We start from the raw sequence: 15,452 nt of genomic DNA on the forward strand, positions 1-15,452 counted from the left end.
TATACTATTTTATATATAATATTGTATATATATATATATACTATAATATTTATACTATACTATAATTTATACTGACTTTATGACGTGAATCTTGGGAACAATAAAGAATTTGAAACAATACCTGAATTGTAGAAATAGTTTAATCACTAAGTAACGCATTCTAACACATCAGGTTGTATAAACAGACATAAAAATCATAATATCTAGAATTCCTCCGCTTCTTCAATAACCTCTCCTCCCTCAAACGGATCATTCTCGTACGAGACCAAAGCACGTTTATCTTTGTGACCTCCTTTTTGTGAACTGTTGGCCGCTGAAAAATATCAATCACATTATAATACTGATTGAATCGAATCATTAATGAAACAGTGTATCATTGCTTATCTATATAATAAGAGAGAGTAGGGTTGTGTTTGTTCGTGTTTTCGTTTGTTCGTTTGTTCGCATCAAAACATGTCAACTTGTGGATTGCATACCGGAAAAACGGGAATGATTTAGATCTCCAAATTTTGCACTTAGATTCTAAATATATCAATCTCGTGCACCTGGAAGCCCAAATTTCAATTTTCCTTCTAGATTTTTCAGAATTAATGTTCAAATCTATGCTACCGTACATGAAGTTCCATGGCTACATTGTTGCAGCTCAGAAGTGTGTGTTTTTTTATGAAGAGGTTATAATGCTTGTTACAAGACTAATATTTTCGAATGTCCGTCTAGCGTAACGGTAAAACGCTAGCTTACATAGCGATGGATCCTCGGTTCGATTCCCGATTCTTCCCAATTTCTTCGTTCTTAATTTTTCCCTCGAAACGTATTATTATCAATTATTTTTTGAAGGAATTTGTTCTCATTACAATTGAAAATTGGATTTTATCAAATAATTATTTTTAATGTAAAATTTTGCCACCAGTACAAATGAAATGGACATAGTCTTAATGCTGTGGGCCTATCATTAAATTTCATAAGAAAAACATGAATAGATCACGATAAAATAAGTAATCATTTATATTCTTCAGTTATAATGTACTATTAGACACGAATTCGCAGTGAAACGAGTATTTTAGGTATTTTGTTTGTGTAATAGTGTGAATATTGAGTGGGTATTATTGTAGTTGTTTTTGTGTATCTTATATTATTTTTCAGGTTTTTGAACTGGAATGAACTTTGATTTTACTGTTTGTTGAACCCTGCGTTTTTAGTGTAAGAATTTGCTAACTTGTTGCTTAGTTGTCAAAATTAAAGCAATTTTCGTGCATTTTTCAAGTGCAGTTTCAATTTCATGTCGAAAAGCCACTGTATTTGAAAATTGTACGACCTTTTTGCAGCTTTGGCTTTTCCACTGGAAGTTATGCTCAACGTTCGTGGAGGGGGAATAATTTTCAGTGAAAAGGCCACAGTTCGGATTGAGACGCGAACGAAAAATCATGTAACGGTGCGCGAGCCTCGGTCCTCTGAATGGGTCTGTTGCCCATCCAGAGGGACAAATTGAAAAGTTTTTCATTATCAGTAATGTTGTTGAAGTTTGTATGGTAATCTAAAATTGATATAATCAGTAGATGTAAAATTAAAAGGTTAGTTGTGTGCGTGAATTTAAGTTGAGTGTAGTGAGTTTCATTACGTCTGAGTTTATTGAGTTCTGGATTAAGTGGTCTCAAAAGTAAAATTTGAAATTGTTGAAATGGTGAGTGCCAAACTGTTGTTTTTATTTAACTTGAAATTTAGTACATAGAATGACCGAGGCCCGAATTTAGTTGCAGCAAGTTACCAGGAACCCAAAATGTATAGATTGAAATTGAATATACCTTCTTTTTCTGAATCAGTTACTGAGTAACTTTGTTTGAAAATTTGACATGTTACCTGACTTTTATTAATTCGTTCTATATATTTAGAGTTCAATAAACCTGAAGTTGAATTTTATTAGTATTTTTTATTGAAGTTCCTGACTCGTTTTTGCTAGTTGCTAAAATAGGAAACAATTAGTTAATGATGATAATCTGTGCATTTGAATGAACGAATCCACTAAAAGCTCCCAACCAATCAAGGATTCAAATACCGGTAGATGATTAATTGATAGCAGTAAACTTTAGCATAATTTTGGTAAATATTATAGAAGAGAAGAAACAACCCCCCTCCGTTTACATTGGTGGCCAGCGGTGGTATAGTCTACAAGAATGACTATCGAACCATATGTATTCTTATATATTTCATATTTTGGAAGGTTAACTCAATAGAGACAAATATGTCACCGGTTGCAGAAATGATGTCAGGTGTGGTGTAGGGTTAAAAATACCTTCACCGGTTACATTTGGAATTGGGAAAACAAAAGGCTGCCTGATTCAAATTGAGGAGGATCTAATCGATACTAAAATTTATTGATGTATTGGAAAAATCGATATGATTCTGTGAGGTTTTTAAGTATTATGTCTTCTTCAGTTTTCTATACTATAATAAAGGAAAGAACTGGCTTATACACGTGAGGAATAGGGAATTATGTTTGACGCATCATCACGTCTGAAATATACTCAACTGATTAATTTGAAATTTTGCATACAGATTCTTAACTAACCGAGGATGGTTATTTATGCCTATTTTCAGTTCTTCAAGATTTCATTACGTCAAGTTTTCAATTTGTCATGCTTCCAGTTGTTGTATCGAAGCAGCTGAACATTTCTTTTAAAAGGGACATTAGATGATAGATAATAGGTATGATAGGGGATCCTATTCGAATAAAAATAACTGATTTTCTGTCACATCAAAACCGCACCGATTTCTCAAACCGTTCAAAAGTTATTCTCATTCAAAGATACTGATAAATCATCCATCTATCCATCATCTTTACTATAATAATGGGAAGAGCTGGCTCATACACGTACCTGATGTAGGAAAATTATGTTTGACACATCATCACGTCTGAACTACTGGACTGATTGATTTGAAATTTTGCATAAAGATTCTTCATTAACCGAGGATGGTTATAGGCCTGTTTTCAAATTTCGAATTTTTTATTACGTCAAGTTTTCATTTTGCAGTTTTAAAATAGACTCTTGCGAAGCACGGGTTACCTACAAGTGTTTAATATTTTACATGATCTTCAAACACAAATCACTCATAGAAACGTCATCCACATTGTACCTTATTTAGAACTACTGTAGTTTGAAGGAATCGCCAATTCTATGTGATAAAAATATAACATGTACGGGTTTAGACATTCATATAGATAACAGTAACGAATTGGAACTTTGGTACTGTACATTGCTTATGAATGTTTCGAATATATTAGTTCAGTCTGTAAAAAATTAAAAAGAAGAGAATTAAGATGAAGAGTATTTTCATTTTTACATCATGAATTGGTAACATACATTAGTTTCTACTTCTATAAAAATAAAACCTGGAATTTAAAAGTAATATAAATAATCAACAATAACAAAGCTAGAAGTGTTTAAGTAATGAATGGATCTTTAATACTAATATTATTGATGGAACTAATTATTGGTAACATACATAAGCTTTTACTTCAATAACAAAAACTTGGAATTTGGGAAAAATATAGTAGATCAATAATAAATAAATTTAAATTCAAATGTATTAAAAACACTTGATAAAATCAATGAATCAAACAAGACCAGAATTATTTAAATTGAAGTATTATCAAATGATAATCACATTATCAGCTTCCTAGTTGGAGGAAGCATTGTAGGCTATATATCAATAAATATTCAACAATAAATAAGACTGAAATGCATTGCATATCAAGGAAGGTAGATAGATAGACTGGATATAGTATTAACTTGAGATTTTCCACCCTAATGCAATTCCAGAAAATCTACTATTCGAGGCCCTTCAGACACTTATGTGAAATTCATAACTGCTCAATTTTCACCTGCTAGCTTATAAAAGTATCTGGATAAAAACTTACTCAAAAGTTAGACCAACTGCTGATTGAATCATTTACACAAAATGGCAGAGGAGATTGAAACACAAATATTTCTACTTCTTTACTTCACTATTCTATCTACCTTTTCATTCTTACACTACTTCATTGAAAACTATTAGGTAACCCGTGCTCCGCAAGGGTCGAATTAAAAGCTTGACAAACTGAAAACTTGACGTAAGTTGCTAAAATCTTGAATAATTCAAAATTGGCCTATAACCATCCTCGGTAAATTAACAATCTATCTGCTAAATTTCAAGTTAATCAGTCCAGAAGTTCAGACGTGATGATGCGTCTTTCGTGAATTTCCTATCCCGTACTTGTACAAGTCAATCTTCCTTTAATATATTATAGATGAGTCACAAGAGGCTCTAAAAAAACCTGGTGATGATTATTGTACATCCAATAAAAAATACGAAAACCCCCAAAAGAATAAAAATCACAACAACTTTCATTCATGTGAGAAATAATCTCTTTCGATTAACAGATGAATTCGAAGAGCACTGGAGAACATGAGCACTAAAGAGAACATAAGAGCTGCCTTAATTCAACAGTATTTGACTCTCCTAAACTTTCCAGCAAAGTTTTAGATACTGAAAGATGTTAAATTATTTCATACTGGTGTTCTGTGTATAACTGACTTTTATGAGAGGAAACTGCAACTCACCTATTGTACACCAGGCGGACGAGGAAGACACGTCATTGATTGGCTCTATAACAACCTGTCGCCTTGCAAGAGTCACTTTCAGGGGCACTCCAGACACCATGCTGCCATTAACCTGAAATTATTCACCATTTAAACATTTTCACTCTACTAAAATCAAAATGTAGTAAGTAAATAGTTCCAACATAATATATGTATTGTGAGTGATGTTGTATTTCTCCATAATGGATAAATAGAAAGAATTATAATTATGAAAATAGCTATTACCCTTTTAATCTTTTTTTACGTGAACACAAAAATGTGGAACGTTTCATGATTTTGCGTGTCTTCCTTACTAGTTATTTTATAGTAATTAAACTATTCAAGTAGCCCTATTAGAATACTTATTAAAGAACAGAAAGAAATTTTGTAGACCACTATTAAAAGTATACTGTACAATATAATCACCATTATAGTTACGTAGCCACTAATAAAATAGATGTTAACAAAAGTTAGTAATTTCATTGAAAAATTGACACAACTCACACACAAAAGAACAAAAACAATAAGACTAAGTAAAAAAAATAAACCACTAAAAAAATGGATAACACCCAGTCCAGTCAAAGCAATCCGAGAAAGAGACAAGCTTCACAGGAAACTCTCACGACAACCGAACAATATTGAATTACAAACCCGATATAAGAACTACAGAAATACTTCAAATAATCTAATAAAAAATCAAAAATAGATTATTTCAATGAGAAGTTTGATGAACATAAGAATAATGCAAAGAAAACTTGGGAATACATTAACGAACTGCTTGAATCGAAGAAAAACACCAAAGATGCCTTGATGCAAATATACTTAACGATTATTTTGCTAATGTAGGTGTATCATTTGCCTAAAAAGTAGCAGTAAATGTTGATAATATCCCAGTTCCACACTCGCTATCTAATTCATGTCGGCGCAGTATCTTTCTCAACCCCACAAACTCAAACGAAATATTGACAATTATAAATCAGTTAAAAAACAAATCTACACCTGGACCCAATAACCTTACAGGACCTTTCATAAAAAAAATGCTCATTACATAACCGAACCCTTAAAACATATATTCAACAAATGTTTAAATAAAGGATATTTCCCCAAAAAATTCAGAGAAGCCAGAATCATACCAATACATAAAACCTGAGATTTAAAAAAGCCAGAAAATTATAGACCTATATAAGCTTAATAAGTAACCTTTCTAAAATATTGGAAAAATACTAAAAAACAGAATTATGAGTTTTTTGGAAAAAGAAAATATAATAGATAAAAAGCAATTTGGCTGCCAAAAAAATAAGTCTACCAAAGATGCAGTCATCCACTTGAATAAAATAATTTTTGACAACTTCAATAGCAATAGAAAAACTCTTGCGTTATTCATGGATCTATCAAAGGCTTTTGATACCATACCTCACAATATACTATTAAACAAATTAGATAGGACTGCAATTAGAGGCGTAGCAAATGATTTATTTGCCTCATACTCAACTGAACGTAAACATTACCTACATCTACATGGTCAAACTGATATTAAATATTCATCAGGTTTCGGCTTGCCTCAAGGTTCGGTGTTATCACCAATTCTGTTTCTGTTGTATGTGAATGACCTACTCAAAATAAACCTACAAGATTGCACTACTCTGTCTTTTGCAGATGATACTGTTTTGATCTTCAGTTGCAAAAGCTGGGAAGAAACTTTCAATATAGCAAATAGAAACCTGATTACAGTTAAAAAATGGCTGCAAGACCATATATTGACTTTAAATGCTGATAAAACTAAGTACATCACTTTTTCACCCAATATAACTGGACAACCAGCAACTGATTTAAGTCTTACAATAGAAACAGCAAATAATCGCAATGAAAACACTACAGATAATACAGAAGTTCATAATAAAACATTAGAAAGGGTGCAAACAATTAAATATCTGGGTATACTATTAGATCAAAATATTAAATGGAACAAGCACATTGATTATTTATGCTCAAAGCTGAAATACCTAATTTACATTTTTTACAAAATAAAAAACATAGACATAATACGAAAATGTACTTTGCGTATATGCTCCATCACTATTTCAATACATTATTGAAGTACGGGGAGGTGCATATGACAAGCATTTAAAAAAGTTATTTATCCTACAAAAACATATTATAAGAGCAGCATTAGGAAGGCCACGACTCTATCCTAGTTGGGAAATATTTCTTGAATTTAAGGTTCCGACAATAAGACAGAATTATATGAAAAACGTTATACTCCATATCAATAAAAATAAAACTAATTTTGCTACACACATTTCACCCCATAATACACGTCCTAACAACAACAGATTCAACACAGAACTCATCAAGCTAACCATAAGTCGGCATCAATTTCAATATTATTGTAACTACATTATAAACAAAATTCCAAATGACTTTATAGATAAAAAAATCACACGCGATTCAATTAAAAGTATAGAATATTGGATTGACCAAAATGTATTCTTTAAACTAGTGGTATAAAGTATAATGTTGTATACAAATAATTGTTACTAAAAACAGTGAGCGATGGGCATGTATACTCTTGAACCAGGCTTGTAATTGTCCCAAGTCACATTACAGCAACTTCTTTTTATTGTATCAGTTCATTTGTTTTTCTTTGAGAACGTTTCGCTGTCATGATGGCCTCAAGATGTCACAGTGATTAATTAGATTAAAATTTTCATCATAGTAAGCCTATAGTATGTATAGTATTCTCAAGTTTTTTTTTTTTTTGCTGTGAGCCTGTGCGTTTTTTTTGTATAATAGGAATAGCTTCATTAGCATTATTAAATTTTTAGCATTGTAATTTCTTCGTTAGCATTATCAATTGTATATTAATTCATATACTGACCTGAATTGATACAGAATAAATAAGCTGCAACTCACTGCCAACACACAAGCAATCTTATGTTGGCAGTGCCAAGTATTACAGTGATGTTATTGATGCACTAAGCTACAATCAATGTTATTTATATTGTATTGTAAAAATATGTATTTGTAATTTTTGGCAATAAATTCAATTCAATTCAAGTTCTTTGTGTTTCATTAAAAATAATTCCAATTTTTAGCGGAAGTTCATGAAAACTAGAAAGATAAAGGCTAAGTGTGTTCAAGTCCTACTGAGTAGATAATACTACTCGAGTAGATAATAGGTAATTATCATCATAAGGTGAGAACCTGTTGTGTTATTGAACTTAGTTTGTTTGAAAGCAATATTATTAATAATGAATATACTAAAAACATTCAAATATGTGGTGGATGGAAAATAGAGTTGAGAAGGAGACCTAAGGCTTCGAACTATACTCTGAATAAAAGAAGTTGACACTTTGAAAAAATATCAGTGTTGCCAGATTGTGTGAAGTCTCAATATTTTCATACAAGCCCATATTCATGACTGGATACACTCAATACAGAAAGTATGGTGTGTTCGTACACTACTGAATCATTAGAAAACCCAACAATGAATACAATGTGAAATAATTTAAATTACAGTCGGAATGATAAGTACGAACCTCAGCAATAGCTCGTTCAGCAGCATCAGTCTTATCAAACGTTACAAATCCTCGACTGAAACAAAAATAAATTCAAATCAATAAGATGTCGAGATAATTCCTGGATTGAGGCTTGTCAACAATGTCTTCTTCAAACAGTATCATTTAAGTGATTACTACTTAATAACGTGTCCACTGTAATCCTTGGAAAAGAAGCAATGTTCAATACTTGGTATTTGAAGTATTCAAAGTAAAAAATTGGAGTCCTTTCATTTATTTAAAGTGGAGTTTTTTGCTGAGTGCAACTAGCACATGAGCTCTAGGCTTGAATAATAGAATAAATGAATATGATAAGGTGCGTACAGACTTTCACTCTGCTCCGCAATCGAACGTCACTCGAGCAGATCAATTGATGATCGCAGGTGGAGCAAGAGTGGAACGCGAGAAGAGCGTGTAAAGAGCGTGCAACAGAGCGAAAGAGCGTGCAACAGAGCTCGAACTTGAGAAGTTCTTAGGTGGAACTAACCAATAGTTGCGCATGCGCGGTCAACGTTTTTGTTTGTAATGTTTGTTAATAGTTACGATCTTTGTGTTAGCAAATAAAATTATCAAAATTAATAATTTAATTAAATAAAATAAAGTTATAAAAGCATTTATAATAATAGGTACCAGCATATTAGCATTTAGAAGAAAGAAGCCGAACTCCCAATCAAGCCTTTCATATTTTGAAACATTGACAGACATTACCTTTTATAATAAAACATTAAAATAAATGCAATAATCATAATATTTATTATAAATTTATTATATAAACATAATTATTAGGCTACCCAGCAATCCCCTGGTAAGGATATTTTATTTAGTTTTGTCACCCGATCAGCTGGATTGGACGTTTCACATTTGTGAGGTTAGGTTGTAGCGAAGTCAACAATGAGAAAAGAGCGGAGCGATCATCCTTCGAACATATTTCGAACCACAAGCGAACCCTTGCGTAACATCTCGCGTAACGTTCATGATCGGAACTAGTGCGGAACGTGTTCGAGGCGCGTATATTTGTACGCACCTATAGATGAGCGGACCTAAAGCTTTTAGACGGAATTTGGGTAGATTTTTACCGTTTCCGATCTGAAATATTTTATTCGTTTGATCTCACTGAAGGCTTGGTTTCTAGGACACTTATTAAATCTAATGAACCATTCAATCTAAAGATTTTATGTCCTTAAAACCGGTCCTGGTTGTAATAAATTTAAAACTGCCCGCAGAACTATGTTATTACATGTTTTCCTCTGTATGTTAAGTTTTGTGAGACAATGATGCAACAAAATGATAACATCATTCTTAAAGACACTAACTTCTTCTCAACTTCCATGGAAATGTTGACAATGTTGCCACAGGGCTGGAATGCTTTTTTGAGTAGATCCTCGGTGATATTCGAGCCGGGTGCAAATGATCCCGAAACGAAGATTGTGTTTCCTTGTCGAGGCTTGTCTGGTTTGCCAGGCTCCTTCACTTTCTCATTCGCTCTTCCCTCCTCCTTGTCACGGGCGCTCATCATGGACTCGTACAAGTTCTGAAAGAGAAAAAATATAATTAAAAACATTATGTAACCTGCAAAAATAAGTGTTGAACCTGATAACAGATAATGTCGGAGCTACATCGATTGGATAATCCAGTATTAGCAGCTCTCTTAAGGTGCGATTCCTTAGCGGCGACGCGCCTCGAGACGCGTGTATCCAAGCAGGCGGTTCGAGACGCGTCGTTACAGCTGCTACGGCTGGAGCACATAACCTATAAGTTCATTAGATTCTATGACTCCCTGTATTTTTATGTTGTATGAACGTTATGGCGGCAGACGAATTAGAAGTGTTGGCTACTATATTTCATTTACGATTCCTATCTAATGAACCACCGAATCTAATAAATTTATAGGTTATGTGCTATAGCTGCGGCGGCTCTAACCACGCGTCGCAAGACGCCTGCTTATAGCCACGCGTCTCGATACGCCGCTAAGGAATAATATTGTATCTTTACATAACCAGATACATTGAAAATATTACGAGCAGAAATAATATATGCCGCTAAAATAATATAATATAAAATAATAATAATAATAACAATATAATATATAATAATATACGCCGCTAAGGAATTGTATCTTTACATAACCAGATACATTGAAAATATTACGAGCAGACACAAAATTACAATTCAACAAGGAGGTATTCTCAGTTTCTTGAATTTCTTCTAGCAATATAACATAGCCTATTTATGGACAATTTCTATCCATATTTGGGAAAGGAACAGTTTTGGGCTTTAAGCCTGTTGTTCCCACCCCAATCATTCATAGTTGAGAATGATATTGTATCTATGATGTATAAATAAATAAATATCATAGAGCTTAAAGAAGATGACTAAACGAAACCTTTTGCCATAATTCGATTTATGATCTCTTGAGATTCTGAGATCAATATAATATAATGTATTGACAAAATTTCAAGGGCTTCATGTCTCTAGTGCTTGATCAGAGTTGAGAGCAGATTAGCAGACACCAATCTCATGGGTTAATGGCTGAACGGTTCAGGTGAACAAGGCGAGCTTGCGTGTTATAAAGACTGATGGTTCAAGTGAACTTCATATTGTTTCTATTCCGATCTTATTATTGAATATTGATACGCTAACGCCCCAAAGTTAGTACACAGAGTTAGTAGTCTACTAATGTTTCTAACGTCTCACAGTTTGAGAAGTAGGCTATTCATTAAAACAATAGCTGATTATTTCCCCAGTTCTTAAATAACTACACTATACTTTCTGTCTGGATATTGTCATTCAAATCAAATCAAAATCATTTATTGTCATTAAAAAAGAATTTTTATAACAACGTCAACTCAATTTTTCAACTGTTCACTCCTTGTAAGCAAATAAGAAATAACATTCCAAATCAGTGAACAGTATGTGATTATTGTAAAAAAAGCAAAAAATTATCCCTTAATGTTATACGATAGCCAGCAAATTGTGTTTTCTGAGCCCCCATCCACAATCGCCCTGATTATTGAGATATCAAAAAACCATGATATACTATCCACAAGGATCAAAACATAGTAGAGCGGCGGAGGTAGTGGATCTTAGAAGATAACTGAGTGTTTAAATGATAATGCTTGTATCTAAATGTCAGCTTCCTTCTACTTCCACTCTAAAATACATGCATTATTTTCAACACTCTCAGGTACCTTTTCCTATACAATCCACCTTTGCCGCTCCACTATGTTTTGATCCTCATAAAGTTTATGATTCTATCTTCGGCATCAATCATTAAATGCATCAAATAATAAAAAATATCATGAATCATGAATGGTCTAACATGAATCATCAAATACAGTACTTATATTATTCTAAACGGATTAATGGATGAAGAATAAAATCTGAGAATGATTGTTAGTTTTTGTTGTTACCTTGACACGTGGACGCACATCCGCCTCTTGATCCTCGGGTTGAGTGGCTGAAAACGGTTGGAAACCGCTGACCATTCGTTCGCTGCCCGATAACTTCTTTTCAAGGCCACGCGGCCGCTTGAATCCGGCCTGCTCTGGACGCTTCGGTGTTTTGGCAATTGCTGGAATCGCTCCAGACTTGATCAGTTTCTTGGCCACCTCACGTGCATCTCTCGCCTCAATCGGTCTCTTACTAAGAGCTGTTGGCGTCCTCTCTGTCTCCACTCGAGGTGACTTCAACGCTTGCAAAGCTTTTTTCTAAAATCAAATGTGCAAAATATTGAAACCTAATAAAATTTTTGGAAATTTTGAATTTCAAGTATAATATAAAAGGAAAATGAGCCTCCTTCATACGCCAATATTAGAGTAAAAATTATACTATAGAATTAAGGTAGGCGCACACAGATCGTCATCGGACGATTAGATTTGATGCATTGTTTTCAATTGGAATGCGCATACCTATACGATGCGGATAGGTATTGGTCTTTAATTGAAAAAAAAATGCATCAAATCTAATCGTCCGATCCGTGCCGTCCTTCCGATGACGATCTGTGTGCTACCTTTATTCATCATAAATCAGCTGTCGAGCAATAACGCATGCAATTCAATATCTCAATGTAACTTGGTGTGTGTGCCCTATCGTCCCGGTGTGTGCCGTCCGTCCGATGACGATCTGTGTGCTACCTTTATTCATCATAAATCAGCTGCTGTGTGGACTATTAATTGCATGCCTCATTGAATGCAATTTTATGCACTATTAAATGAACTATTGATTGCATGCAATAGCGCATGCAATTAATAACTGTAGGATATGAGATTGTAGCAATGGTAATTCTATTCTGACGTATGATGTTATCATCATATGAAAGTAATCATGTAATTAATTCAAAAAGTAACATCGATAATTAAATAAACAAGTTAGTTTTTACGAGAAAAGCTCAATGTATAGATAAAGAAAATGTAAAATGTGAATGTGTGAGATTAATAAAAGTTTCATTGGTTTGTAATAGAATACTGATTTATAGAATAATATCCTACAAAACTATAATAACACAGTATTGTCTCTCGACCTTTCTCTGCTTTGAACTCGGGCTGTCCTGTAGCCAGTATGTCTTGAAGGAGATTAGCTTTTGATGTTTGCATTTTTGATACACCAACCCCAACAGCTATTAGCCGTTTTCACACCGATATCTCGCCGACACGACATACAGACAGAATTTACTGTGATGGACAGTATAAGAGGAGGCTGTGGTTTATAACTGCGTGAGGTCTACTTACTTACTTACGTACGTACTTACTTACGTACTGTTCACAGAACTACTAGTGTACCGTACTATCAATAATTTTCAATATCGAAAACACATACACCAGATACGGAACTGTACCCTTTCATTAGCAAATTGAATCCAATCAATATTGTCTAGTTCTAGTAGCATCTTATTATTTGATGCTCAGACAATATTGACTTATATCCTTGAGCGTACCACTGCCTTGAATTACTTTCATCTTCACCAATACCAGCAAGGCCGGATGAGTTGCGTCAGGAGTTATAACTTTATTACTTTTTACATTACAACTATCGAGATGGCAGCATGAATTAAACAAGTCATCCAGAAAAAATGCAACTGGTATGACGGCGACGAGAGCCTGAAGGTTTTGTAGCTTGTGGTAATATGGTTATGATTAAATTAATGCCAAAATATGATACAAAGTTGATTAGCCTAGAATTTTCGGGCTATTTCTATGTACGTTTGATTTTCAAAAGATAAACTATTATCACATATACTAGAGGTTATAATCAAATAAATTAATAACTGAATTAGGTACCGGTATTCAACTTACCTTTCTCTTCAGTTTATGATATTTAGCCTGAAGCATTAATTCCTCTTCTGTGTGATGGTTTGGAAAGTGTAAATAAACCATTGTAGTTTATACGTTTGAAATGTCTGCAATACCTAAGATAAAATTGAATAAACTATCTAATAATTATTATTCAAGCAATTTTGAAATTTTATGAAAATAGAGATACAGTACATGGGAAGTATTGTACTTTTTTAAAACTAGCTGATTTAATGTGAAACATTAAAAGAGTCTTAATGTAATGCAAAAAGTGTTATTTACTCAAAATCTAAGAAAAATATTTAACATCAAATTAAAAATGATATTATTACAAAAAGTATAACCTTAAACTTTTTATTGATTATACATCAACAACAACAAAACTCTGTCAATATCAATGTTAATCAGCTGTCTCCTGTCTGTGTTGCAAGAGTTGGCAACATTGTAGCAGCTGTTATGCGATAAGCAATAGCTTAATAAATAAGCTGAAATAAACATATTTTAATATATTGAATGGTTCTAAAACTATTTATAAATATGATTGATAAAAAATCATGAAGTACGATAGCATGGGTCAAATAAAGATAACTTTGAGCAGCATGTACGATAGTTTAGTTCTTTCTGGTTGGCAACACTGGTTGTATGGTTTTTAGATCTACCTCTCTTGATCTCTTTTTTTTGCTCAATCCTCAACCTCAACTCAAACCTTTCGCTCTATTCTAATAGTAGGTTAGTACTATTGTTATGGACATTTTCATATTTTTTATAGTTTTATTGAAATAATCTATACTAATTATTCTGATAGTACTTTTACAGGATACATTTTGTACTACTCAAACTATAAGCTATTAAAACGGTGTACACACGTACGTTTGCCTCGGGTGAGCATACGTGTATGGGCTTGCATTCGCACGTGTGGACGCTGTTCGCTGAGGCATGTGGGCGAACCGGAACCCTGTCGGTATTTTGGCGTGCTCAAAGGCGCCTCGGGCGAGCATTGAATGTACGTGTGGACGCGATTTTGCCATACGGGTGAGGCAAAACGTAAACATTGAAGGCGTCATAACCTAATTCCAATGAATTAGGTTGATGAATGACAAATCAAATTGTGATCCAATAACTAATTGTAAATTGTAGGATTTTTGTAATTTTGTAGGATATGTGGATTGTCAAATATTTAAATAGAAACATGCATGGAGTATATAATTTGTATCATGATTAACAAATTCAGAACTGCATAATTTGAGTGAAAAAGCTTCTCTACAGGGTTCCTACAAGAAAGTATAGCTCAAATATTATTTTACTGTGGCTATCAAATCATCTTGTGTTTGTTTCATGTTATCAATCAGAGTTGTTAATTAAAATTGTAATCTTCAACATGATATTATACGTTTTAGATAGCTAGGCTATCTATAGAGAGATTTATTCAAACTTTGAACTAGTATTCCTTAAAGGTAAATCTTGAAGCTAATCTTTTGGAGAATCTTGTTTTGTCATGTGTATGAGCAGAGTTAGTTTAAAATGGGCAGCAATTTATTATTTGATTTAATTTATGGCTAATTTCCTTAAAGAAGACTGTCAATTTTGTGAGACAGTGTTAAGTCACTTTGATTAGGTGATCAAAACTTCTGGAATTATGGTAGAAATTTTCTTTTTTTGAAATTCAGAATAGATATTGGAAACCAACAAATGAATCGCCTAATGCCAAGAATCTCAAAGTTAGAGCCAATCGTTCTTGTGGAGTTATTGCTTCCCTCATGATGATATCATTTGTTTAGATAACTATTTGAATTAGATTCAGTATATTAACAAGATAATGTTTTGACATCCTAATAAAGTTTGAATTGTCAATCTTATGTCATGTAGCAATTTATTTCCTTACTTCAACCTACAATCGTTCAACCCACCAACATCGTTTGTCAAGTTTTATTTTTGATTTTATTATATAAGTCATTGAAATAAAATGATACTGCTGCAATTTGTAATAACTA

General features: G+C 33.2%; 2 protein-coding genes across 2 annotated transcripts in view; one reads left to right on the forward strand and one right to left on the reverse strand.

Annotated features, from left to right (window-relative positions):
• Positions 1-122: 122 nt before the first annotated feature.
• Positions 123-13,887, reverse strand: LOC111064345 (negative elongation factor E). The gene is made up of 6 exons (XM_039431205.1): positions 13,465-13,887; positions 11,584-11,880; positions 9,487-9,704; positions 8,156-8,210; positions 4,599-4,710; positions 123-313 (listed from the first exon to the last, which is right to left on the reverse strand). Exons 1-6 carry the CDS (start codon positions 13,543-13,545, stop codon positions 204-206), a joined length of 873 nt encoding a protein of 290 aa, XP_039287139.1. The 5' UTR covers positions 13,546-13,887; the 3' UTR covers positions 123-203.
• A 201-nt stretch (positions 13,888-14,088) lies between these two features.
• Positions 14,089-15,452, forward strand: part of LOC111064338 (exonuclease mut-7 homolog) — a 34,992-nt gene continuing 33,628 nt past the window's right edge. Inside the window, exon 1 of the mRNA XM_039431201.1 lies at positions 14,089-14,190. The gene's annotated coding sequence lies outside the window, so the exon portion shown is untranslated. The remainder of the gene's footprint in view (positions 14,191-15,452) is intronic.

This window comes from Nilaparvata lugens, chromosome 6, assembly GCF_014356525.2.
Source record: "Nilaparvata lugens isolate BPH chromosome 6, ASM1435652v1, whole genome shotgun sequence".
NCBI lineage: Eukaryota > Metazoa > Arthropoda > Insecta > Hemiptera > Delphacidae > Nilaparvata > Nilaparvata lugens.

Excerpts from the sequence above, each read along its gene's own strand:
- LOC111064345 (XM_039431205.1), bottom strand. The coding sequence starts at position 13,545 with ATGGTTTATTTACACTTTCCAAACCATCACACAGAAGAGGAATTAATG. Across the intron at positions 8,211-9,486 it reads TCCATGGAAGTTGAGAAGAA|TCGAGGATTTGTAACGTTTG; the intron begins GTTAGTGTCTTT and ends TTTTTGTTTCAG. Across the intron at positions 314-4,598 it reads GTCCGCCTGGTGTACAATAG|CGGCCAACAGTTCACAAAAA; the intron begins GTGAGTTGCAGT and ends GATATTTTTCAG.